At 47.6% G+C, this 27579-nt stretch overlaps 1 protein-coding gene across 3 annotated transcripts in view; it reads right to left on the reverse strand.

Moving 5' to 3' along the window:
• lef1 (lymphoid enhancer-binding factor 1) overlaps positions 1 to 27579 on the reverse strand; it is a 182020-nt gene that overhangs the window by 87247 nt on the left and 67194 nt on the right. For all 3 annotated transcript variants that reach the window (XM_078209350.1, XM_078209359.1, XM_078209341.1), the window contains exons 4-5: positions 10574 to 10706; positions 1266 to 1356 (exon numbers count right to left, since the gene is read on the reverse strand). In XM_078209350.1, the coding sequence (XP_078065476.1) occupies positions 1266 to 1356; positions 10574 to 10706 (224 nt within the window). The remainder of the gene's footprint in view (positions 1 to 1265; positions 1357 to 10573; positions 10707 to 27579) is intronic.

Consider the following 27579-nt stretch of genomic DNA (forward strand, 5'->3'; position numbering starts at 1 on the left):
ATGTATTTATTACTATCATAAGTAGGCTCACGTTAACACTGCAATGAAGTTACTGTGAAAATCCCTGAGTCGCCACACTCCGGCTGGTTCAGGTACACTGAGGGAGAATTTAGCATGGCCAATGCATCTAACCAGCACATCTTTCGGACTGTGGGAGGAAACCAGAGCAAACCCATGCAGACACGGAGAGAACGTGCAGACTCTGCACAGACAGTGACTCAAGCCAGAAATCGAAGCCAGGTCCTTGGCGCTGTGAGGCAGCAATGCTAACCGCTGTGTTACTGTGCCGCCCATGGTATGTGTGTTGTAAAGTTGACATGCCTGGCTAGAATTGTGCCTCTTACAGCACTACATTCTGACACCAACTCAAACATTTATTAGTGCTAATTAGTGTATGAGATTATGAGGGGCATGGACAGAATGGATAAGGAGCAGCTGTTCCCCTTAGTTGAAGGGTCAGTCATGAGAGGACATAGGTTCAAGCTGAGGGGTGGGAGGTTTAGAGGGGATGTGAGGAAAAACTGTTTTACCCAGAGGGTGGTGACAGTCTGGAATGCGCTACCTGGGAGGGTGGTGGAGGCGGGTTGCCTCACATTCTTTAAAAAGTACCTGGATGAGCACTTGGCACCTCATAACATTCAAGGCTATGGGCCAAGTGCTGGTAAATGGGATTAGGTGGGAGATCAGATGTTTCTCGTGTGTCGGTGTGGACTGGATGGGCCGAAAGGCCTCTTCTGCACTGTATGATTCTAATGTGAGATTGCAGAGCTGATGACACAGGGCGGCACGGTTGCACAGTGGTTAGCACTGCTGCCTCACAGCGCCAGGGATCCGGGTTCAATTCCAGCCTCAGATAACTGTCTGTGTGGAGTTTGCACATTCTCTCCGCGTCTGCGTGGGTTTCCTCCGGGTGCTCCGGTTTCCTCCCACAGTACAAAGAATGTGTGGATTAAGTTGATTGGCCATGCTAAATTGCCCCTTAGTGCCTGGGGGATTAGAAAGGTAAATATGTAGGATTAAAGGGATGGGACCTGGGTGGGATTGTTGTTGGTGCAGGCTCGATGGGCCAAATGGCCTTCTTCTGCACTGTGGGGATTCTATGACTCGCGATACTATTTTTTCCTCCCTCAATTAAACAATTAAAGTCTCACAAACGGCTCTGATGCAGTGTCAATTTCAAAGTCTTCTGAAAAGGTCTTTTAAAAAAAAACAAGAGGGGTCTTACAGGCAACTTGCTAAGAGTTCAAAGGAAACCAAGGGCTTACCAGTTCAGAGGAGGCGTGAGCTGTCCAACAGCACCTGGAGACAGAGAGTAGAAGGAGGGGATATCTGGACCTGGGGGGTGTCTGTGCATGCCTGTAGGGAGGGGAGCAGGGGTCCAGGTGAAAACAGAACACAAGCATATTAGATTTCCACAAGTCATTCCAACACAACCATGCAAGAATAAATAGGATGTGCATCAGACAAGAAATAATTAGAAACTACCTTCACCACTTTTCTTTTAAAAGTGTAATCTCAATGATTTTGATAATATAATCGTTATTTACCCAAGACGAACTACATTGCTTTGTGTTTGAACTTAATTAGGAAAGATTAAGTCATCATTTAGCTCAGAAATTAGATCTGGTAAATGCTGTTCTTAATGCCTTATTTGGGAAATATATGATGAAATATTAATAATAAAGCTGTCGCTTTGATGTTTCACCTGAAGGTGAAACTAAAGAAAGTCAAAGAATTCAAACCATGATTTCATTTACGATTCCCCGTTTAACAATAACCTTTACATGCACCTCAATCATAGAATCCCTACAGTGCAGAAGGAGGCCATTTGGCCCATCGAGTCTGCACCGACCACAATCTCACCCAGGCCCTATCCCTGTAACCCCACAGGTCTTTACCCTGACACTAAGGGGCAATTTACCATAGCCAGTCAACCTAACCAGCATGTCTTTTGGACTGTGGGAGGAAACCGGAGCACCCGGAGGAAACCCACGCGGACACGGGGAGAACGTGCAAACTCCACACAGTCACCCAAGGCTGGAATTGAACCCGGGTCCCTGGCGCTGTGAGGCAGCAGTGCTAACCACTGTGCCACCCTTCCAGGGGGCAAGAACCAATATCACTTCAGCTTCTGGATTAATTACTTAGCCCTCGTGTGAAGTGCTGAAAGTGACCGCTCTCTTTTAGCCCCTGCTACTAAATCAATTTTTGGGATTTCAGTTCCAAGGGAACTGTCCCCCTGTCCCGCCAATACAAGGTTGAAAGTCCCTGACTATTATTGGTTAACCCATGAAAAATACTTCAGGATCTTTCAAATAAAATCTTTGCTGGACTTCTCATTCTCAGCTTGTCTGGATTTCTGTTTTACTTGGAACTATCTCACCCAAAACTAAAAATCTGCAAAGTTACTTAGATGCAGAGAATAACATTGAAAGAACGTAAGAACTAGGAGGAGGCCATTCAGCCCCTCAAACCTGCTCTGCCATTCAATACGATCATGGCTGACCTCATCTCGGCTTCAACTCCACTTTCCTGCTCATTCTTCTTAACCCTTCAACCCAATACCAATTAAAAATCTGTCTATCTCCTCCGTAAATTTACTCAAAGTCCTGGCATCCACCATGCTCTGGGGTAGTGAATTCCACCCTTTGAGAGAGGCAGTTTCTCCTCATCTGTTTTAAATCTGCTACCCCTTATCCTAAAACTATGACCTCTTGTTCTGGATTGCCCCACAAGAGGAAGTTTCCGCTCTATTCTACTTTGTCAATACCTTTCATCATCTTATGTACCTCAATTAGATCTCCTCTCATTCTCCTAAACTCCAGAGAGTGTCGGCCTAAACTGCACAAACACTGGGGAGCCTGGCATGTCTGACATGACATGACTATCTGGAATTGTACTTCTTGTAACACCACCTGGGTTTGCACTCTGACATCAACTTGAACATTTACTTAGTGCTGGTGTGAAGTTACACCCTCAACAATAGCTGGCCTTTCACGTAGTAAAACGTTTCGAGCTGTTTCCTGGACAAAAGTTTGACAGTGAGTCAAAGAAGGACCAATGGGAGAGGTGACCGGAAGATTCTCCTTCTGTTAAAGCAGTTGGTAAGCTTCACAGACTCCATAAGTTTTTTTGAAATGCGCCACTGTGCCATTCTGAATGGAGCTGTGCTTCCACAGTGGCATGGTGGCACGGTGGTTAGCACTGCTGCCTCGCAGCGCCAGGGACCCCGGTTCGATTCCGGCCTTGGCTCACTGTCTGTGCAGAGTCTGCACATTCTCTCCGTGTCGGCGTGGGTTCCCTCTGGTGCTCCGGTTTCCTCCCACACTCCAAAGATGTGCAGGTTAGGTTGATTAGCCATGCTAAGTTGCCCCTTTGTGTCAGGGGGATTAGCAGGGTAAATATGTATGGTTACAGGGATAGTGCCTGGCTGGGATTGTGGAGTTATAGAGTCATGGAATCTTACAGTGCAGAAGGAAGCCAATCGGCCCATCAAGTCCGTACCGGCCACAAGCCCACCCAGGCCCTATTCCTGTAACCCCACGCATTTACCCTGCTAATCCCCCTGACACTAGGGTCAATTTAGCATGGCCAATCAACCTAACCCGCACATCTTTGGACTGTGGGAGGAAACTGGAGGAAACCCACGCAGACACGGGGAGAACATGCAAACTCCACAATGACCCAAGGCCGGAACTGAACCTAGTACCCTGGCACTGTGAGGTGGCACAGTGCTAACCACTATACCACGGTGCCACCCAAATTCTATGATTCTATGTTCTCCCACGGTCCCTGAACGGAGGGACAGGCTCGAGGGGGATAATCGGCCTCCTCCTGTTCCTATGTGCTTGGAGAAATTTCAGGAGTCAAGTGGGGGAAACAAAATCTGCTCTCCTCTGTATGAGTAGAATCCGAACCAGATTTCCCTAGGCCTCAGCACTTTTCTGCTTGTTCCATCTGATTTATTAATCTTCACCAATGAGCAAGGCAGCTCATTTTAAAAAGAAAATGAAGCAGTGCGTCATTCCGGGTTTAAAGTTTTGGCAGAGTGAAGTGCGCTCGCCGGAGAAAGAAAACACTAATACCCCTCTGCCAACCTTCTCGCGTCGGCCCCTGTACGTCCCATTCCCTTGGGAGACTGGAATTAAAATGTCTCACAGTTTATTTCTCTGGCTTCAAACAGGAGAAAACACAGGAGGGCCGGCGACATGGGGGATTTAAATTGTACAATTTAATCTTCTGTTAACTATTGATGTGCTGCCCCTAACTCCCCTCCACTCACCCCAACACATACCCACCCCCAACGCCCCCCCCCCCCCCCGCCCCCCAACCTCCACTCACCTCAACACATACCCACCCCCACCCCTTCCAGGTCCCCAACCAAAGGGGACAATTTCACCCTCTCTGGTTCACGGGGCATGTATTGTTTGCAGTTCGCTGTCTGCAAGGTTCCCACATGTACAGGAAGGAATACACGGGCAGCTACAAAACATTGCAGGGCCAGTTGTCAGCTATCTCTCTCAAGACACAGGGTATTCCAGCCTCTGCAACTTTACAGGATCAGCGGTTAATTAAGAATCATTTTCAGCGCCTTAATGCGAACACTTGATACGATTCATTTGCCTCGCGATTGTCACTCCAGCTAATACTAAGCTCTTTATCAAGTTGATTCCTTGGGGCTTGAAGGTCAAATAGTTTTGCATGTGTAGTATTTAACATCCAAAGCAACGCCGGGAGAACTCTCCTTAACTGACAACCCCGCAAACGTGAAGCCCTACAGCTTTCAGAAGTGGCTGGCAGGATTAAAACAGGGTTTCTAATCCCAAATAGACCTTTGCATTCTGTGGTCTACCTGCAAACCTCCCCTCAGGATGCCTCTGCTAACTCGGTAAGAAGGCAGCGTTTAATTTTTCCGCATTTATTCCCCCCCCCCCCCCCCCCCCCGCCGCAAAGCAGACCCATATTCCCTTGTCGGGCAATTGCTGATGCTGCGTTACCGCGGAGATAGAACCGAAGGGAAGCCTCCTGATAATCGGGACGTTCGGGTGCAATGGTACAACTTGGCTTGGGTGCTCCTCACCCACTCACTGAGTTGAATCACCCGGGCGGCATTTTTAACCGTGATATAAATAACCCAACGGCGAGTAACTCGCAGATATGAGGAGCAAACAGTTAATCTAGAAGGCGCAGGCTTGCAATCTGGTCAATGGCCAGCTGGGGAAAATCGAGATTAAAGAGGACATGATTCCCCTATATAGGGCGGCACAGTGGCACAGTGGTTAACACTGCTGCCTCACAGCGCCAGGGACCCGGGTTCGATCCCCGACTTGGGTCACTGTGTGGAGTCTGCACGTTCTCCCCATTTTGATTTGATTTGATTTATTATTGTCATATGTATTTGTGTACTGTGAAAAGTATTGTTTCTTGCACGCTATACTGACAAAGCATACCGTTCATAGAGAAGGAAACGAAAGAGTGCAGAATGTGGTGTTATAGTCATAGCTAGGGTGTGGAGGGTTTCCTCGCACAGTCCAAAGATGCGTGGGTTAGGTGGATTGGCCATGCTAAATTGCCCCTTAGTATTAGGGGGACTAGCAGGGTAAATACATGGGGCTATGGGGATAGGGGCTGGGTGGGATTGTGGTCGGTGCAGACAAGATGGGCCAAATGGCCTCTTTCTGCACTGTAAGGGTTCTATGATTCCATGATTCAACATAATTACCCATCAGCAGACTCTGCAATTCCAAGGCTGTTTTTTGTTTGCGTACTGTCACTACTGAGTGAAGTTACAGCGCTTTCATTTCTTGAGACTTGAGATCACGGTGGCACAGTGGTTAGCGCTGCTGCCTCACAGCACCATGGACCCGGGTTCGATTCTGGCGTTGGGTGACTGTCTGTGTGGAGTTTGCACATTCTCCCCGTGTCTGCGTGGGTTTCCTCCGGGTGTTCCAGTTTCCTTTCACAGTCCAAAGATGTGCGGGTTAGGTGGATTGGCCATGCTAAATTGCCCCTTCGTGACCAAGGATGTGTAGGTTACGGAGGGGGTTTAGTGGGATAAATATGTGGGGTTGCAGGGATAGGGTCCGTGTGGGGGGATGCTCTGTCGGAGAGTCAGTGCAGACTCAATGGGCTGAATGGCCTGCTTCTGCACTGTAGGGATTCTATGATTCTATATGCTAGGCTGACACAGCAGTGCAGTACCGACTGAGTGCTGCATTGTTGGAGATGCCGTCTTTCCGATCAGGAATTAAATCCAGACTCTCCGTCTGGTGGGTGCGAAAGATCCCGTGGACCATTTCGAAGTGGAGCAGGGGATTGTTTCTTCACTCTGGCCAACATCTGTCCCCCCAACATCACTAAAACATCTGGTCATTATCCCAGGCCCAGCTGACATTCTGGGGCCTGCCAATTTCCCACTTTCCCTGAAACCGGCCACAGCTGCTTTGCTGATGTTGCGTCGCTCTTGTGTAAATGTGTCGGGGCTTTTCCCCCCCCCCAAGGCGCAGCCTGTGGCCTTACTATTGTCTGTAAACTCAACAAGATCTCCTAATGAGCCCCGGCTGGTTCTCAAACACACGTACGCCTCGAAACCTGTAAGCTGCAGAGATTGGTGGCTTCTGACCAGTGTTTTTTGCATCAACCAAGAATCAGCCTTCACCATTTCTCCAGGTTTTGAGCTTGAGATGAGAAAGGGACGGTGATGAAAAGCGGAGGAACGCCAGAAGCAGCACGGAGCAGGCTACGGGAAGCAGAGGTGACAAAGCACAGCTTCCTCCCACCACCCCCATGTGATCCAATATCCTTTCAAATAGAGAATTATACACAATCATCATCATCGCACCCAGTGCCAAAGGTCACTGACCTCTTATCCATCAATAGCCCCAACTACCAAAATATTATACCTTTTTCCACTTCTACTGCCTCCTAGGGCAGCCTGGTCCACAGCCGGGGATCATATCTACTCCCCGATCACTCCCCCACCTCAGACTCATGCGGTTCCCCAGGTGCCAATAGCCCAACAACACCTCAATCAATCTCCAATCTCTCTGTGTGCCCACACACACACAGACACACACACACACACACACATGCATTCACACACACACACATACGCACATGCATTCACACAGACACACCCACACACAAACACACTCACACACACACTCACACAAACACACATACACACACACACGCTCACACACTCACTCACACACACACACCCCCCCACACAAACACACACACACACTCACTCACACACACACACTCACACACATGCATTCACACACACACACTCACACACCCACACACAAACACACACACACTCACACACACGCTCACACACTCATTCACACACACACACTCACACACCCACACTCACACACACACACACTCATTCACACACACACACTCACACACACACACTCACACAAACACACACACACACACTCACACTCACACACGGACTCACACACACATTCACCCACACACAAACACACTCACACACTCACACACAAACACACTCACACACACACTCACACACACCCCCACACACACACACACTCACACACACCCACTCACAAACACACTCACACATGCGCACACACACACACTCACTCATCCACACACACATTCACCCGCACACACACACACACACTCACCCACACATATACACACACTCACCCACACACTCATACTCATATACAGTCACACACACTCACACATACTCACCCACACACTCATACTCACAGACACAATCACTCACTCACAGACACACACACAAAGACACACACGCACATACACAGAGATACACACACAATCAATGACACGCGCACACACAAACACTGACATACACAGACACACACACACACTCATACACATGGATACACACAAAGATACATACTGATACACACACGAAATCACTGACACACACAAACACTGGCATTCACACACTCACACACAATTACAAACAAACACATGCACACGCAATCACACACAGAAACACACACACACTGACACACACACAGTCACTGACACACACGCAGACACATACACACCATACAAACACTGACATACACACAGACACACACTGACACAGACACACTGACACAGAAACACTGGCACACACATACAGACACTTACACATATTGACGCACACACACACATACATGGGCACACACAAACACTCACAGATGCATACACACATATACAGACACACACACACAGAGGCACACACACAGGCACACACAGACAGGCACACACAATGCATACTCACAGACACAAACTGACATGGAGAGAAAGACAGTCACCCACGCACATACTCACACTCACACGCATACACACATTTACAAATTGACACACATAAAGGCACACGCACTCTCAGACACACGCACTCTCAGACACACGCACTCTCAGACACACGCACTCTCAGACACACGCACTCTCACAGGACACAAATCACATACACTGAGTTATTCAGACATGCACATTCTCACTCAGGCACAAACACAAGGAGAAGCAGCTCTTTATTGAGTCTGTGTGTGCAACATTTAAACATTCCTTTGATTCTCTCTTTCTCTGATGCTAGCACTGTCTCGGTGTTTGCTCAGCTGCAGACTGAACAATAGGCAAGAGGGCTGTACCTCACCTTGTATTATTGAGTGGAAACAAAGCGCTGCACTGAGGAAATAGCTATATTAAGATACACTGGCTTCAGCCAGCCGGTTTCTTTAGCTATAACGATGTCCTATAATGGATTGTGATGACTCTTTTTGTTAGCTTCTCTCAGTTGATGACCAGAACAAATTAGAGGGTTACTTTGCGTGAGAGTGTGAAGCTGGTGAGAATGGTCCAGCAGTCCTTGCTGCATCTCCATGCACCTTCATCGTCCACCGGCTTCATAATTAGTGCACCGGATCTGCCCCGCTTCTTCAAAAGAGAGCAAACACTTCCTGAGGTTGCACTCTGCTAATGTGGTCTTGGCAATGGTGGGCCGAATGCCTACTATCACACTAGATATTCTATGATATTCTCGGGTGGCACGGTGGCACAGTGGTTAGCACTGCTGCCTCACAGCACCAGGGACCTGGGTTTGAAATCATAGAAATCATAGAAACCCTACAGTGCAGAAGGAGGCCATTCGGCCCATCGAGTCTGCACCGACCACAATCCCACCCAGGCCCTACCCCCACATATTTACCCGCTAATCCCTCTAACTATGCATCTCAGGGACAATTTTTTAACCTGGCCAATCAACCTAACCCGCACATCTTTGGACTGTGGGAGGAAACCGGAGCAAACTCACGCAGACACAAGGAGAATGTGCAAACTCCACACAGACAGTGACCCAAGCCGGGAATCGAACCCGGGACCCTGGAGCTGTGAAGCAGCAGTGCTAACCACTGTGCTACCGTGCCGCCCAGTGTGTTTGATTACCGGCTTGGGTCACTGTCTGTGTGGAGTTTGCACATTCTCCACATGTCTGCGTGGGTTTCCTCCGGGTGCTCCAGCTTCCTCCCACAGTCCAAAGATGTGCAGGTTAGGTGCACTGGCCATGCTAAATTGCCTCTTAGTGTCCTGGGATGCGTGGGTTAGAGGGATTAGCAGGGTAAATATGTGTGATTGTGGGGATAGATCCAGGGTGGGATTGTTGTCGGTGCAGACTCGATGGGCTGAATGGCTTCTTTGTGCACTGTAGGGTTTCTATGATTAAGACCATAAGACATAGGAGCAGAATTAGGCCACTCGGCCCATTGAGTCTGCTCCGCCATTCAATCATGGCTGATATTCTTCTCATTCCCATTCTCCTGCCTTTTCCCCATAACCCCTGATCCCCTTATCAATCAAGAGCCTATCTATCTCTGTCTTAAAGACACTCAATGACCTGGCCTCCATAGCCTTCTGCAGCAAAGAGTTCCACAGATTCACCACTCCCTGGCTCATCTCTGTTTTAAAGAATCGGCCCTTTAGCCTGAGGTTGTGCCCTCTGGTTCTAGTTTTTCCTACCAGTGGAAACATCCTCTCCACATCCACTCTATCCAGGCCTCGCAGAATCCTGTAAGTTTCAATTAGATCCCCCCCTCATCCTTCTAAACTCCAACGAGTACAGACCCCAGAGTCCTCAACCATTTCTCATACGACAAGCTCTTCATTCCAGGGATCATTCTTGTGAACCTCTTCTGGACCCTTTCCAAGGCCAGCACATCCTTCCTTAGATACGGGGCCCAAAACTCCTCACAATACTTCAAATGGGGTCTGACCAGAGCCTTATACAGCCTCAGAAGTACATCCCTGTGAGACGCTGGCAAATCACAAAATTGCTGCTTTTCCTTCATTTAAATGTCACTTTTCTTTGGCAAGCTCACCAAGATTGTTATGACATTTAAACAACTCTTGCTACTCTCTCAAATTCATCCACAATAAATGGTGAGGTGTGTAATGGTGCTGAGCTGATGAATGAATGCAATGCACAGAAAACACTTGTGTGTTATTTAATGATCGCACGGTTAGTTCCTGCCTCACGTGTCAATGTCCCCGTGTTCAGCTTCAGTAAGATCATGCACAAAAGGTTCCTCACCTCGCTTGGAGTTGATGTCTGTGGGGATTTGTGCCGGGTGCGATCCGGGCGCGAAGTGTTCATCGCTGTAGGTGATGAGGGGCGTGAGGGGGTGGACGGCATGGCAGGGCTGCACCACAGGTACCTTGTTTGACTGGAAGAGAATACAAGAGAACACATCATTTTTTATTGGCCGTCAGAACCCTTGATGTTGACTGACCGAGGATGACGCCTGTTACGTTTGGACACGCGGTAGGACCGTGCGAACATACAAAAGAGGGGCAGGAGTAGGCCACTCGGCCCCTCGAACCTGCTCCGCCATTCAGAACGATGGAGGGCTGATCTGATTGCATTCCGTGAGACATTGCGAGGAGCAACACAGCAGAAAGCGTGGGCTGTCCTCAGTTGGGGGGTACAAACATTTTCTGGTGAGAAAAACAATAAAAAAAGACATGCTGGAATCTGCCTTATATCCCACTCAAGTCAAAGGCAATGAGAATCGCACCATTCCTTCCGCCATTTTGTCTGAACGACTATGACCACTCTTGGCATTCTGATTTATTTTATTCATTCGTGGGACGTCGCTGGCTGGGCCAGCATTTATTGCCCATCCCTCGCTGCCCCTTGAGAAGGTGGTGGTGAGCTGCCTTCTTGAATCGCTGCAGTCCATGTGCTGTGGGTTGACCCACAATGCCGTTGGGGAGGTATCACAGAATGCTACAGTGCAGAAGAGGCCCTTCGGCCCATCAAGTCAGCACCGACGCATGAAAGGCCCTGACCTGCCCACCTAATCCCACTTGCCAGCATTTGGCAATTCAGCTTTGAACATTCAGCCTCATCCAGATACTTTCTAAAGGATGTGAGGCATCCCATCTCCACCATCCTCCCAGGCAGCGCATTCTAGACCATCACCACCCTCTGGGTAAAAATATTTTTCCTCAAATCCCCCCTACGCCTCCCACCCCTCACTTTTAACTTGTGTCCCCTCGTAACTGACCCTTCAACTAAGGGGAACAGCTGCTCCCAATCAGGTCGCCCCTCAGTTTTCTCTGCTCCAGAGAAAACAACCCAAGCCTATCCAACCTCTTTTTATAACTTAAATGTTCCATCCCAGGCAGCATCCCAATGAATCGCCTTTGCGCCCCTTCCAGTACGATCTCATCCTTCCTATAATGTAGTGACCAGAACTACGCACAGTACTCCAGCTGTGGCCTCACCAAAGTTCTATACAATTCCACCATGACCTTTCTGCTTTTGTAATCTATACCCCGATTGATAAAGGCGAGTGTGCCATATGCCTTTTTCACCAGCTTATTAACTGCCTTTCCACCTTCAGAGATCTATGGGCAAACACGCCAAGGTCCCTTTGTTCCTCTGGACTTCCCAGTGTCAGACCTTTCATAGTATAATTCCATGTAGTAGGCATAGGTAATTCCAGGATTTTGACCCAGCGACTGCGGAGGAACGGCGATATATTTCTAAGTCAGGATGGTGAGTGGCTTGGAGGGGAACTTGCAGGTGGTGCTGTTCCCACGTATCTGCTGCCCTTGTCCTTTGAGATGGAAGTGGTCGTGGGTTTGGAACGTGCTGTCTAAGGATCTTTGGTGAATTTCTGCAGTACATCTTGTAGATGGTACACACTGCTGATTTATCCAGCATCAACCTCAATGGCCGAAATCTGGACCTGCTGATTCCAGGAGGAGGGCTGGGTGAATGTCTCCATAATGTTCTGGCCTGGTGGTTGGAAACCTTCTCAGCATCTGTTTCAGTTCCAGGGAGGGGGGCGGATCTTAGCTACAAGGTTAGGTTGGAAAAGCTGGCATCGTTCGCCTTGGAGAAAAAGGAGATTGAGGGGAGATTTGATAGGGGTGACAAGATTACGACATGTTTGGATAAGGCAGCCAAGGAAAAACTGTCCCCATTAGCTGATAGAACAAGGACCGAGGGACAAGGATTTAAGATATTGAACAAGAAATGTTTTTCTTTCCACACACAGCGGGTGAAATGACTCTCCGCCCACCGGGGTGGGGAAGAGGAAGTGGAATGGACATTTGAAGGAGGGGAGGCAATGGCTTAGCGATATTGTTGCTGGACTATTAATCCAGAAACTCAACTAATGTTCTGGAGATCCGGGTTCGAATCCCACCACGTCAGATGGTGGAAGTCAATAAAAAATATCTGGAATTAAGAATCTACTGATGACCATGAAACCATTGTCAGAAAACTCCATTTTGTTTACCAATGTCCTTTAGGGAAGGAAATCTGCCGTCCTTACCTGGTCTAGTCTACATGTGACTCCACATCCACAGCAATGTGGTTGACTCTCAACTGCCCTCAGGCAACTAGGGATGGGCAATAAATGCTGGCCAGCCAACGGCGCCCATGTCGTAGGAGCAGGAGAATGGGACTGACTAGTTTGCTTGGTAGAGAGCCAACATGGACTTCATGGGCCAAATGGCCTATTTTGTACTGTAAACGACTATGACTCCTGCAGGGGGATAGCTCAGAGACCAGGAAGCTCAGGGATTGGCATCAGTGGGTGCTCACACTATGTTAAGGCAGCTTGTTACTTGATTTCACATTATCTTTGTGAGATAAATTATTCAAAGGCTGTACATAACCAGAAGTGTTAGGGGGGTGGGCAAGAGCGACAGAGGGCTTTCGGGTAACTTTGACTCTGGCGGATGCTGTAACACAATGGCAGCTGTTACACACCCCTCCCCATTTTCACTGCCCCAAATCAAAATTAGTCCCATCCACCGCTTGACTCCAACATGTTTAGAAGTTAAAAGTTCGGTCAAAGTGGAGCAGAGCAGAAAACTTAAACAGTAACCTTGCAGACACAAGCAGCTAAGACTGATTTAATCCAGTCTCAATCACTCTCAGTAAACTGAATGGGATCCTCAAACTACAGTAATTAGACGTCACAAACATTTTTCTGATCGTAACAAAATTAAATCATCTAAAATATACACTTCAGATTTATCTTCTTTGCTTATCCATTGACTCTGTCAACACTCGCCGCTGCCTCAGAAAAGCAGCCAGTATAATCAAGGACTCCACGCACCCCGGACATTCTCTCTTCCACCTTCTTCGGTCAGGAAAAAGGTACAAAAGTCTGAGGTCACGTACCAACCGACTCAAGAACAGCTTCTTCCCTGCTGCCGTCAGACTTTTGAATCGACCTACCTCGCACTACATTGATCTTTCCCTACACACTAGCTATGACTATAACACTACATTCTGCACTCTCTCCTTTATTTCTTTATGAACGGTATGCTTTGTCTGTATAGTGCGCAAGAAACAATAAAGTTTATGTATTTATTATTAGTCACAAGTAAGGCTTACATTAACACTGTAATGAAGTTATTGTGAAAATCCCCTAGTCGCCACAGTCCAGTACCTGTTCAAGTCAATGCACCTAACCAGCACGTCTTTCAGAATGTGGGAGGAAACCCACGCAGACATGGGGAGAACATGTAGACTTCACACAGATAGTGACCCAAGCTGGGAATCGAACCTGGGTCCCTAGCACTGTGAAGCAGCAGTGCTAACCACTGTGCCACCGTGCCGCCATACTTTTCACTGTATACTAATACATGTGACAATAATAAATCAAATCAAATCAAACCAATATAATTTTCATTAAATGAACCTTTATTCTTCTTGTTTTCCCTAGCCTCACTGGATGTATGAAAAGTATTTAGCAATAAAAGAACCTTTCTTTCCCCAGATAAACGCAAAATACTGCGGATGCTGGAATCTGAAACAAAAACAGAGAAATGCTGGAAAATCTCAGCAGGTCTGGCAGCATCTGTGGAGAGAGAATAGAGCCAACGTTTCAAGTCTGGATGACCCTTCGTCAGAGCTACTTTCCTCCTTTTCCCAGTTTTCTCTCGAGAGAAACACACCAGTTTTCTCACCGGGAAACAACACTCTGCCAATTGTTGGTAAGAATCCCCCCATAGATTCCCAAGCAGTATTGCAAGGAGAGTTCCCCTGATAATCTGGTCGATACATATCCCTCACAACCCCACTCCAAAACAGATTAAACAGCCTATCTTCTCATTTTCTCCTTGTACGTCCTTGCTCCCTACAGAACAACGCTGACTTTGATTTGATTTGATTTATTATTGTCACGTATTAGTATACAGTGAAAAGTATTGGTTCTCGCGCGCTTTACAGACAAAGCATACCGTTCATAGAGTAGGAAACGAGAGAGTGTAGAATGTAGCATTACAGTCATAGCTAGGGTGTAGAGAAAGGTCAACTTAATGCGAGGTAGGTCCGTTCAAAAGTCTGATGGCAGCAGGGAAGAAGCTGTTCTTGAGTCAGTTGGTACGTGACCTCAGACTTTTGTATTGTTTTCTCGACGGAAGAAGGTAGAAGAGTTGTCCAGGGTGCGTGGGGTCCTTAATTATGCTGGTGGCTTTTCCGAGGCAGTGGGAAGTGTGAACAGTGTCAATGGGTTTGGAGGCTGGCTTGAGTGATGGACTGGGCTTCGTTCACCACTCTTTTGTAGTTTCTTGCGGTCTTGGTCAGAGCAGGAGTCATACCAAACTGTGATACAACCACTAAGGATGCTTTCTACGGTGCATCTGTAAACGTTGCTGAGAGTCACGACCTCACTTCATTAAAGTTTCATTAGCCGTAACGCACAATGGGACATCCTGGGGTTGTAAAAGGCGCCATAGAAATGCAAGCTGTTATTGTTTTGCGATGTGACAATATCAACTTCGTCACGACTACAGGAATTATATTATACACTTTATATGGAATAAAATTTTAAAATGCCAGAAAGGCTGTTGAATATATCTGGAAATGCACAGAGATTAATTTAAAAGCCAATCCTTTATAGACAGAGAACGTGTGTCTGACAGATGGCTCTACTGAGCTCTATTAAGCCAGTGGATAGTAAAGAATTTAATGCTTGACTGGAAAGGCTATGTTTGACTGAATTTCTCAAGAGGAAAAGCAACATTAAATACTATTGTAATGGCACTGTACTAATTAAACATACAAGGCCTGCTCAGGAAGTGATGCCATGATATGATGCACGGTCAGCCAAGGTCTCAATCTCATGAGAGGAAGTGGCTTTTGGTCCCCATGGTGTTTCTTTCATTGTAAATCCTGCGGGTTAGGAAACTTCAAACAGGTCCCGGCCTGCCTACGTTACCAAAACCCACAATCATTCCTCAGTGCTGGCTCCCACCAGGAGGTTCGCATCTTAAATAAGGAACCAGTTGAGAATGTACTCCAGGTGTTAGATGTCTGAGCCACTTCGCCTCTCCGTCAGCATTGTAAGTGTTTAACAGCGAAAAATGTTGCTTTTTTTATTCATTCATGGGACATGGGCTGGCTACCATTTATTGTCACGTATTAGTATACAGTGAAAAGTATTGGTTCTCGCGCGCTTTACAGACAAAGCATGCCATTCATAGAGTAGGAAACGAGAGAGTGCAGAATGTAGCATTACAGTCACAGCTAGGGTGTAGAGAAAGATCAACCTAATGTTGATCTTAAGAGTGTTCTCTTCCTATTGGGGAATACTTCAGCGGTCACAGGCATTCGGCCTCTGATCTTCGGGTAAGCGTTCTCCAAGGCGGCCTTCACGACACACAACAACCCAGAATTGCTGAGCAGAAACTGATAGCCAAGTTCCACACACATGAGGACGGCCTCAACTGGGATCTTGGGTTCATGTCACACTATCTGTAACCCCCACGACTTGCCTGGGCTTGCAAAATCTCACTAACTGCCCTGTCTGGAGACAATACACATCTCTTTAACCTGTGCTTAACCCTCTCTCCATTCACATTGTCTGTACCTTTAAGACTTGATTACCTATAAAGACTCGCATTCCAACCATTATTTTGTAAATTGAGTTTGTGTCTTTATATGCCCTGTTTGTGTACCAAACTCCCACTCACCTGATGAAGGGGCAGCGCTCCGAAAGCAAGTGGCTTTTGCTACCAAATAAACCTGTTGGACTTTAACCTGGTGTTGTGAGACTTCTTACTGTGTTTACCATTTATTGCCCATCCCTAGTCGCCATTGAACTGAGTGGCTTGCTAGGCCATTTCAGAGGGCAGTTGAGAGTCAACCACATTGCTGTGGTTCTGGAGCCACATGTAGGCCAGACCAGGTAAGATTTCCTTCCCTAAAGGACATTAGTGAACCAGGTAGGTTTTTTCAGACAATCGACAATGGTTTCATAGTCATCAGTAGATTCTTAATTCCAGATTTCTTTTTAATTGAATTCAAATTCCACCATCTGCCGTGGCGGGATTCGAACCCCGGTCCCCAGAACATTAGGTGAGCTTCTGAATTAATAGTCTAGCGATAATACCACTAGGCCATCACCACCCCCGAAACTACATTAGATTGTCTGACTGACATGAAAGGGAGATTCCATTCTTTTATTGGTTGCGTGGGTGGGTGGGAGGGGGTTGGGGGAGGGGAAGGTGTGGATGGTCACTGGCACCAGATGCACCAGCGGGGGTAAGGGGTAAGGCTCCTAAAAAAATGCAGAAAATCTTGCTGCTCTATTCTGCCGATGCCAACTTGGCAAGGGCTAGATGGTTGTAGTGTCCAAGTGGGCCATGATGCTGGGACCTAACAACAGACAAGACAGGATGCCATGATGCCCATGGTGCACACCCCACACCCACCCAATGTTAATTTGGTACTTGGCGAGTGTCACTCTCTGTAAAGGATAACCAGGAGATCCAGCCAAAGCGAATTAGATTTTATTCACTTGTAGGGCAGCAGTGATTTTTCAAGCTCTTCAGAAACAACCCAGGCCAAAGCCCCACTGAGTTCTTCCTCACCTTGCTATCCCTCCAGATTCACTGGGTTTGGGGGGAGGGGAATATTCTCTGGCCTGCCCGCAGCGTGTTTCTCGTGAGATCTTCTGACTCCGACGCTATCATTCCCACTAACTGCACCTGCACCGCACGCCACCGGGAAACCCACAGAGGGGGTGCGCCGTCAGCGGGACCAGAAGATCCCACTTGGGTGAACAGCTGGAGAATTCCATCTCCCATCTTTCACTGAGCTGCTGAGATTAACTGGGGCGCACATCTTTCACTGGAATGGACAACTTTGAACACGAAACGATAAATGTTCTTGATGTGTTTCGTGACTTTAGTGACCGTTCTTAAAAAATATATTCCTGCTTCATAAATGTCAGTAATATTTGATTTGATTTGATTATGCTGTATCACTAAGCTAGGTTAGAAATCCATGATGGCGGATGGAACCAATTGGGAAAATTGTCGGGATTGTTTGAAATTTATCAGCCTTGCATTTGTCCTGATGAGTGCGAGACAAAAAACTTCAGCAACATGTCTCTTTTTTCAGTAATTTGCAATTGGGGGAAATAAATTGCCTGATGAAATTGCAGCTCTTGAATTGGTTCAGTCTCTCTGGTATTTCGCCTGACCAGCGAATCAGCATGAAGTTCCTCACTTGAGCCAATCAGGAAAGCGTGACACTTGATTCTCTCTGCTTCTGACCAGTTTAATATGCCAGCCTACATGTCGAATGTGCGGTGCAGAGTAAGCAGGGCTTCTTTTTTTTAATTATACAGATAGGAACTGAAACGAGAAGTCTTGGGGCTATACGGAGCCTGGATATTTCGCATGTAAATCCCAAACTTTGAGAGTTTTCCTCTAAGTCAGTGGTGACATTATAAAAACTCGCCCGTTGCAATCGCCATTTGCTGGACATGATGCAATGCGCACGTATCTTGGAGTTACAGTGGGCAAAGAGGTAGAATCCTTATCACGGAGACAAACAGAAGCGGCTTGCTGGAATGAAGCTATATGCAAATAATGGATATGGAGTAATCATGCATGTGATTAAACTATATCGACTTTAATAGAAAAACCTGGTGCAGTCAGTGGTGAGAGAAATCAGAAATACTGATGCCAGCTACAACGCTTCCGTCTTGCTGATTCATTTGCTCGAATCATATCTTAAGGGAAACTCAACCTCTCAATTCTTTAATTTAATAGATCATTTCTTTGAAACCATGTTTGAGAACCATACAAAAAAAACCCACACAACACCAAGAGGCATGCTACTTAAATGTTGGCATTATTGAGAGAATTATTATTAAAGGCTGCATCCTATACCCAAGGTTATTGATACTGCAGGGAATACAAGGGTTATTGGCGGCACGGTGGCACACTGGTTAGCACTGCTGCTTCGCAGCGCTGGGGACCCGGGTTCGATTCCAGCCTCGGGTGACTGGCTGTGTGGAGTTTGCACATTCTCCCCCTGTCTGCGTGGGTTTCCTCCAGGTGCTCCGGTTCCCCCCCCGCCCCCCCCCACACTCCAAAGGTGTGCAAGGTGGATTGGCCATGCTAAATTATCCCTCAGTGTCCCAAGATGTGTAAGTTAGATGAATTGGCCATGTGTAGGGTTACGGGGCTAGGGTGGGGGGAGAGGTAAGATACTCTGTCAGAGAGTCGGTGCAGACTCGATGGGCCGAATGGCCTCTTCTGCACTGTAGGGATGCTATGACGACTTCTATGACTAATTAAAGCATCAAGAAAAGTGATTAATGGAACAGAACCCTCCTTCCCAATTGTAACTAGCCACTGGTAGGCCCAATGGAACCCTATTTACTCAATGAATGGGATTTGCATTGAATACTCTTATATACACACACACACGCTAGGATTAGCAGCTCTGCATTTCAGGTCACAAGACTGCTTGACCTTTCACGCCCAAGTGGCGCACTCCACGCTCCCGCCATTTGGTCACCTGGCATGTCCATCCACACGGTGCACCGACCTCCTCCCCCCACCCACCCCCATGACAATCAGAAAGAAATAAAAGGGTGAAATTGCGTTCGTATAGCCCCTTCCACATTCTCAGGGCATCCCACAGAGCTTCCCAGTGACTGAATCACTTTTGAAATGTCTTCACTGTCGCGTAGGAAATGCAGCTGCTTGTTTGAGTACAGCACACTGCCGCAAACAGTGAGATAAAGGCCAGATATTCTGTTCCTATGGTAAATATTGACAACAGGCCAACATAATGCCATGGGATCTCTCATTTCCACATGAACAGGTCGACAGGGCTTTGGGTCAACATCTTCTGACCTCTGACCGTGTACTCCCTCACTACAGCACGGTCACCCTAGCTTCTATGCATGGGTTCCTGGCGTCCATCAACAACCAATACATTTTCCACCTCTTGTGTTGCCTTGTTTTGTGGCACACGAGGGGAGAAGGGTTGTTGTCTCTTGCATCTCTGCAGCCACCTAGTAGAAAATAACCAGCAATATTATGACCCTGTACTGCAAAAGTCCCCAACACCCTTGTGTAGCTCACTGACTTATCGTCTGAACATGAAACTGGTATTGCAGTTCCGCCACCCATTTGAAAACCTACAGCAGGCAGAGTGACATTGGCAGCTAGGAATTCCATACAAGGCCCAAGGCAGATATCGTGGAAAGAAAAGAATCAAAAGCTTAAATTTATATGGCACCTTTTATAACCACAGGACATCCTGAAGCCCCTTTCAGTCAATGAAGTACTTACGAAATGTCCAAATGCGGGAATCAAACCAGCCAACATGGGCAGAGCAAGGTCCCACAAACAGCAGTTAAATAAGTGGCCAACTCATCTGCTTTAGTCATGGGGTTGATTTGATTTGATTTATAATTGTCACATGTATTGGGATACAGTGAAAAGTATTGTTTCTTGCACACTACACAGACAAAACATACCGTTCATAGAGTACATCGGGGACAAGGAGGGTGCAGAATGTAGTATTACAGTCGTAGCTAGGGTGTCGAAAAAGATCAGCTTAATATAAGGTAGGTCCACTCAAAAGTCTGATGGATAACTTACTCAGTTAATGGTAGGGCATTGGGGAGAGTTACAGAACAAAGAGATCTAGGGGTACATGTTCATAGCTTTTTGAAAGTGGAGTCACAGGTGGACAGAGCGGTGAAGAAGGCTTTCGGCATGCTTGGTTTCATTGGTCAGAACATTGAATACAGGAGTTGGAATGTCTTGTTAAAGTTATACAAGACATTGGTAAGGCCACACTTGGAATACTGTGTGCAATTCTGGTCACCCTATTATAGAAAGGATATTATTAAACGAGAAAGAGTGCAGAAAAGATTTACTATGATGCTACCAGGACTTGATGGATTGAGTTATAAGGAGAGGCTGGATAGACTGGGACTTTTCTCTCTGGAGCGTAGGAGGCTGAGGGGTGATCTTATAGAGGTCTATAAAATGATGAAGGGCACAGATCAGCTAGATAGTCAATATTTTTTCCCAAAGGTAGGGGAGTCTAAAACTAGAGGACAAAGGTTTAAGGTGAGTGGGGAGAGATACAAAAGTGTCAAGAGGGGCAATTTTTTCATGCAGAGGGTGGTGAGTGTCTGGAACAAGCTGCCAGAGGTAGTAGTAGAGACGGGTACAACTTTGTCTTTTAAAAAGCGTTTCGATCGTTACATGGGTACGATGGGTATAGAGGGATATGGGCCATATGCGGGCAATTGGGATTAGCTGAGGGGTTTTTAAAAAAGGGCGGCATGGACAAGTTGGGCCGAAGGGCCTGTTTCCATGCTGTAAACCTCTATGACTCTGTGACTCTAAATGTTAGCATCGACCCCAAGGAAAACTCCCTTGTTCTTCTTTACATGGGATCATTTCCACCCCCTTCAGAGAGCAGATGGGAGGTGGGTGGGTGGGGGGTGGGGGGGTGGTGGGTGGGGGAGAGGTGGGTGGGGGGGTGGTGGGTGGGGGGGTGGTGGGTGGGGGATGGGGGGTGGGGGGGTGGTGGGTGGGGGAGAGGTGGGTGGGGGGGAGGTGGGTGGGGGGGTGGTGGGTTGGGGGGGTGGTGGGTGGGGGGGTGGTGGGTGGGGGGGTGGTGGGTGGGGGGGTGGTGGGTGGGGGATGGGGGGTGGGGGGGTGGTGGGTGGGGGGGAGGTGGGTGGGGGGGTGGTGGGTGGGGGAGAGGTGGGTGGGGGGGAGGTGGGTGGGGGGGAGGTGGGTGGGGGGGTGGTGGGTTGGGGGGGTGGTGGGTGGGGGGGTGGTGGGTGGGGGATGGGGGGTGGGGGGGTGGTGGGTGGGGGAGAGGTGGGTGGGGGGGTGGTGGGTGCGGGGGGAGGTGGGTGGGGGGGAGGTGGGTGGGGGGATGGTGGGTGGGGGGGTGGGGTGGTTGCGGGGAGAAGCGGGTGAGGAGGGACCCGTTGCTGGGTCAACTGCGCTTGAGAGAGACAAAAAGTAAAAGGCGAAATGAGAAGGGGAATGCACCCCGAGAACTTGCGAGTCAGAGGAGCTCAGTGCGATCCTAGGCAGCAGGAAAGTGTCAAGTCAGTGGATGCCTGAGGGGTGATAGCTAGGGCTCTGTGGCGACCAGGCCGTGAGGCATTATACGATGAAAAGAACACAGGAGCAACAAGAGAGAACAGAAACCTAAATTACACCCAGACTTAAGAACAATGAGAAACCAGCAGTAACACTGTTGTCTGTAACACACTGGGGTGGGGGAATTGGGATCTTAAATCCCACAAAAAAACTGACTCACAAATCTACCATCGGAGATATTCCATCGGCATTTTAAAAACTAACAGCTGTTCCACCCCATCTCCCTCTTACTGCCGGTACAAATGCTCCGATATGAAAAGCAAGCTGATAGCTTGCACCCTATTAGTGTCTATCTGACCCCCTTTCCTCCCTCCAGTCACACAGACTAGAAGCCGAACCGATGGATTTGCTGAATTAAACTATTCCCCGATCTTCTCTTAATTTTACGGTTTTCAACTCAGATTTGCCTTCATGTGGGAAGGAGATAAGAAACTGCAGGATTTTAATTTAAGCTCCGGCCTTTTCTTCTTTCCTGCAGCACGGAAACAGAGAGAAGCAGCAGTGTGTGAGTGAAAGCCAGCAAGCCTGCAGAATCAGGTCAATTCCACATCCGCAGTATCGTGTTTCTCCATTTTTCCTCCGCATTAAAGCCAGTGCATTCTCCGAAAATTCTGCTGATCTAAAAGGACTATTACCCGCCTGAAAATGAAACCTCGCCACGCGCCTCACCAATCCAACTCTTTTTAATTCATTCATCCGAATGCGAACATTGTTGGCTAGGCCAGCAATGTTTGTTACCCATCGCTACCTCGGTAAATCACTGCAGGTACACCCACGGTGCTGTTAGGGAGGGAGTTCCAGGTACTTGACCCAGCGACGGTGAAGGAACAGCGATATATTCCCAGGTCAGGATGGTGAGTGACTTGGAGGGCAACTTGCAAATGGTGGTGTCCCCATGCATCTGCTGCCCTTTGTCCTTCTAGATAGTAGCGGCCATGGGTTTGGATGGTGTTGTCGAAGGAGCCTTGACAAGTTGCTGCCGTATATCTTGTAAGTGGTACACACACTGCCACCGCGTGCGTCGATGGTGGAGGGAGTGAATGTTTAGTCTGGGCGGATGAGGTGCCAACCAAGCAGGGCAGCTTTGTCCTGGATGGTGTTGAAATTCAAAGTGTTGTTGGAGCTGCACCCATCCAGGCAAGTGGAGAGCATTCCATCACACTCCTGACTTGTGCTTTGTGATGGAGAGGATTTGGGGAGTCAGAAGGTGAGTTACTCACCCCTGATTTCCCAGGGTGGAATTTTCCAGCCGCGCTCGCCCCAAGACTGGAAATTCCCACCCAAGGTCAACGGACCTTTGCTGAATTTTCTGTCCCGCTCACGGCGACTCCCGTGGCGGGCCGGAGGGAAGAATTCGCCCCCAGTTTCTGACCTGCTCTTGTGGCCACAGTATTTATATGGCTGGTCCAACTCTGGTCAACGGTAACCTCCCAGAATGTTGATGGTCAGGGTTTCAGTGATTGTGTAACAACAGCAATGATTTGATTTGATTTATTATTGTCACATGTATTAACATACAGTGAAAAGCATTGTTTCTTGTGCACTATACAGACAAAGCATACCGTTCATAGAGAAGGAAAGAAGAAGGTGCAGAATGTAGTGTTACAGTCATAGTGTAGAGAAAGATCAACTTAGTGTGAGGTAGGTCCATTCCAAAGTCTGAGACAGGCAGCAGGGAAGAAGCTGTTCTTGGTACGTGACCTCAGACTTTTGTATCTTTTTTCCGACAGAAGAAGGTGGAAGACAGTATGTCCGGGATGCGTGGGGTCCTTAATTATGCTGGCTGCTTTGCAGAGGCAGTGGAAAGTGTAGACAGAGTCAATGGATGGGAGACTGGTTTGCGTGATGGGCTGGGCTTCATTCACGACCCTTTGTAGTTTCTTGCGGTCTTGGGCAGAGCAGGAGCCATACCAAGCTGTGATACAACCAGAAAGAATGCTTCCTATGGTGCATCTGTAAAGGTTGGCGAAAGTCGTAGCGGACATGCCGAATTTCCTTAGTCTTCTGAGAAAGTAGAGGCGTTGGTGGGCTTTTTGAACTACAGTGTTGGCGTGGGAGGGCCAGGACAGGTTGTGTTGACGATCAGGACACATAAAAACCTGAAGCTCTCGAAACATTTCTACTTCCTCACCATTGATGTAGATGAATGTGGTGGACTCTTAACTACCCTCCAAAATGGCCTAGCCAGCCTCTCAATTCAAAAGGCAATCAGGGATGGAGAGCAAAGGCTGGTCTTGCCAGTGGTGCCATGGAAGAATTAAGAGTAAAACTCCCCAGTTGCATTGACAGGATTTGAACTTAGGACTCTGGAGATCAGCCCAGCCCAGCCCTTGTCTAGCAACATTACAACTTTTGCCACCAGTAGAGGTGGAAATTACATTATAATTACTCTGACATTTGAAAACCTCCAGCAGTGCTGCTTCTTTGACCCGCCGTGGATTAGCAGTGCATATTTCACCATTTGTGTTCAGATTCAGGTTCGGAGATCCTGAGCTGTCAACCGGCATTATTGTCTTGGAATTCCAATAACATAGACAGCCCTGATAGCGTGCATGTTCTGCTCAGTCCAGACTCTGCCCTGCCAAGGTTGACACACTGCAGATTGAGTAACCCCTCAGATCAAGGCCCTTCTTGACAGTGATCAGGAATTACTTGGACAAGTTCATTACTTTCCTGGGTGAAATATAACCCCAAGGCCTTTAAAATACACCAGATACACTAAAGGAATGCTGTACATCATTACAGCTAGCAATTTTACAAAAGGGTAAAGCTCTGAAGTAATTTATTTTTTTACCCAATTTCTATGGCTCATAAATTACTTGAAGTTGTCAGCAACTGGCGATGTTACCTTTTCTCTCCCCGATCAGCTTCAAACAGAAGAGGGCAATGCCCTTCTTACCTCGTTAATCCATAAAAGAACTTGAAGGTATGCGGAGACCATCGGAGAAAACCTCACCGAGAGGAGGTTTTCAATAGCAGACGGAAAGCCAGGAATGGTGGGAAAAGGTTTTCTGCAGCAACCCAACTGCACCCCCCCCCCCCCCTCTCCACCCCAAACCCTGTCCTGTACCACACCACCTTTCCTCTGACCGATGCCACCTTTGCCAGGGCCAATGTCTTCACACTCACTTGATTCAACCCTTTAAACATGCAAGCCCGGATCCAATGAGACACTTTGCCAACCGGGTAGGTTTTTTAATGGTTCATGGGGGAGTGGGGGGGCGCAAGAGGAGCCCAGGGTTGGTCCTGGGAGGGTCCACGGTAAAGTAACGGGGGCCTCTGTGATTGCGGGTGCTATTACTGGATCGGTGAAACCTTCCTTCCCCAGCAAGGATCATTCTGGAGTGCGGACATGGATAGGACCGCTGATTGACAGAGCGTTCCTGAGTTTAGCAAGTTGAGAGGTGATCTTTCTGAGATATTTAAAATGATGAACGGTTTCGCTAGGGTAGATACAGAGAAGCCATTTCTTCTGGCTGTGGGAATCCGGAACAAGATGGCAAATTCTTCATATTGGAGCGTGACTGTTTTGCAGTGAAATTATTAATCAGTGGGCTATTGTCTAGCTCCTGTGACTGTCCTCCAACATGAGGGAGGGTCATGAGCTGTATGAGCTACCCACATTCGTTCTTCATTGACTTGTTGAGTAGGGTAGTTGGCTCAGGCTTTGAAGGGTGTAGATGGCAATGGTTATTTCAAAGATTGGCTCATCCATCTTTTAATGGCGTCTCCTCCATCATGGGTCCCAGTGACCACACCCCCTCCCCTCCATCGCCCCCACTAGGCACTCAGCCATCCAAAGCCGTTGATTGAGTGGCTATGTTACTTTACCACAAGCCCTTGGTCTTGAGCGCTCACAGGAGTCAGACCATCGGCTGTTGTTGACCAGATAACTGGTTTTAACACTTGACCTGAATCCACGGGACCAATTTCAATCCAGCCGGATCTTGGGGAATCTCGCAGGATCGGGTCAAAGGTCATTATGACAAGTCGGCCCACTGAAGTCAATAGAAAGTACAATTAGTTGTGGTTTCACACCCAATTCTGTTGCTTCCCTGACATGAAGGTTAAGTTAAAATCACCCTCCAGGTATCTGATTACTTTCTGGGTAAGGCCAAGATGGCGTCAGTTGGCTCTGGCACTTTATCCAGGATATGCAGATATTAAGAACAAGGAACAGTACAGCACAGGAACACGTCCTTTGGCCTACCAAGTCCGTGCCGATCATGATGCCTCTCTAATCTAATATTTTTTTGCCTCTCCATGGCCCATATCCCTCTATTCCCTGCCTATTCATGTATCTATCCAGATGCCTCTTGAACATCTGCTTCCACCACCTCTCTGGCAGCGTGTTCCAGGCACTCACCACCCTCAGTAAGAAAAACTTGCCCCCTACATCTCTTTTAAACTTTCCCCCTCTCACTCTCAACCTGTGCCCCTGAGTATTTGACTCTTTGACCCTGGGAAAAAGACTCTGACTAGCCACTCTATCCAAGTCTGTCATAATCTTGTAAACCTCTATCAGGTCCTCCCTCATCTTCCGACACTCCATTGAAAGCAATCCAAGTTTGTTCAACTTTTCGTCATAGTCCATATCCTCCAAACCAGGCAACATCCTGATAAATCTCTTCTGCACCCTTTCCAATGCATCAACATCCTTCCGGTAGTGTGGCGACCAGAATTGTACACAATACTCCAAATATGGCCTAACCAAAGTCTTATACAGCTGCAGCATGATTTTCCAATTCCTATACTCAACGCCCCGACCGATGAAGGCCAGAATGCCATCCGCCTTCTTGACCACTTTGTCCACCTGAGTTGGAACTATGGATCTGCACGCCTAGATCCCTCTGTGTGTTAATATTTCCAAGGGCTCTACTATTTACTGTATACTTTCCTGCTGCAGTAGACTTTCCAAATCGCATCACCTCACATTTGTCCGGGTTAAATTCCATCTGCCATCATTCGGCCCATGTCCCCAGCCGATTTATATCCTGCTGTATCTGACAATCCTCCTCACTATCCTCTACTCCCCTAATTTTTGTATCATTGGAAAATTTATTAATCAGACTACCTACATTTTCCTCCAAATCATATATATATATTACAAACACAGAGGCCCCAGCACTGATCCTTGTGGAACATCGCTTTATTATTATAATTCACCTTTTAAAAGCAGTTCCTGAATCGATTATATATGTGTGTTTTAGAGATTATTGAACCCTCTTGATGTCCCTGTTGCGCCATAGAGTAATAATATTGTGCTGTACATGGAACACATGAGGAGGTTAAAGTCTAGAACAAATAAGCCCAAGGAGGGTTTCTGATCTTGTACTGGGCTGGTAAATAAGAAGAGACTGAAAGCATGAGCACTTTGAGATTGTTCGATGATAAAAGATTACTGCCAATCTGGTTTGCTTTCTATGAACCTGGTGGTTGCGCAATCGAATGAAGATGGAGAGTTGTTGATTGACCATGGTAAAGCTATGGTTGATTTGGGACTTTAGCCCTTCCTACATCTCAATCAAGGACAAAGCTTAATTGGCACTCTCTCCACCACTGACGCACAGTGGCGCCAGTGTGTACCATCCAAAAGATGCACTGCAGCAACTCACCAAGGTTCCTTCA

Source organism: Mustelus asterias, chromosome 1, assembly GCF_964213995.1.
Source record: "Mustelus asterias chromosome 1, sMusAst1.hap1.1, whole genome shotgun sequence".
NCBI lineage: Eukaryota > Metazoa > Chordata > Chondrichthyes > Carcharhiniformes > Triakidae > Mustelus > Mustelus asterias.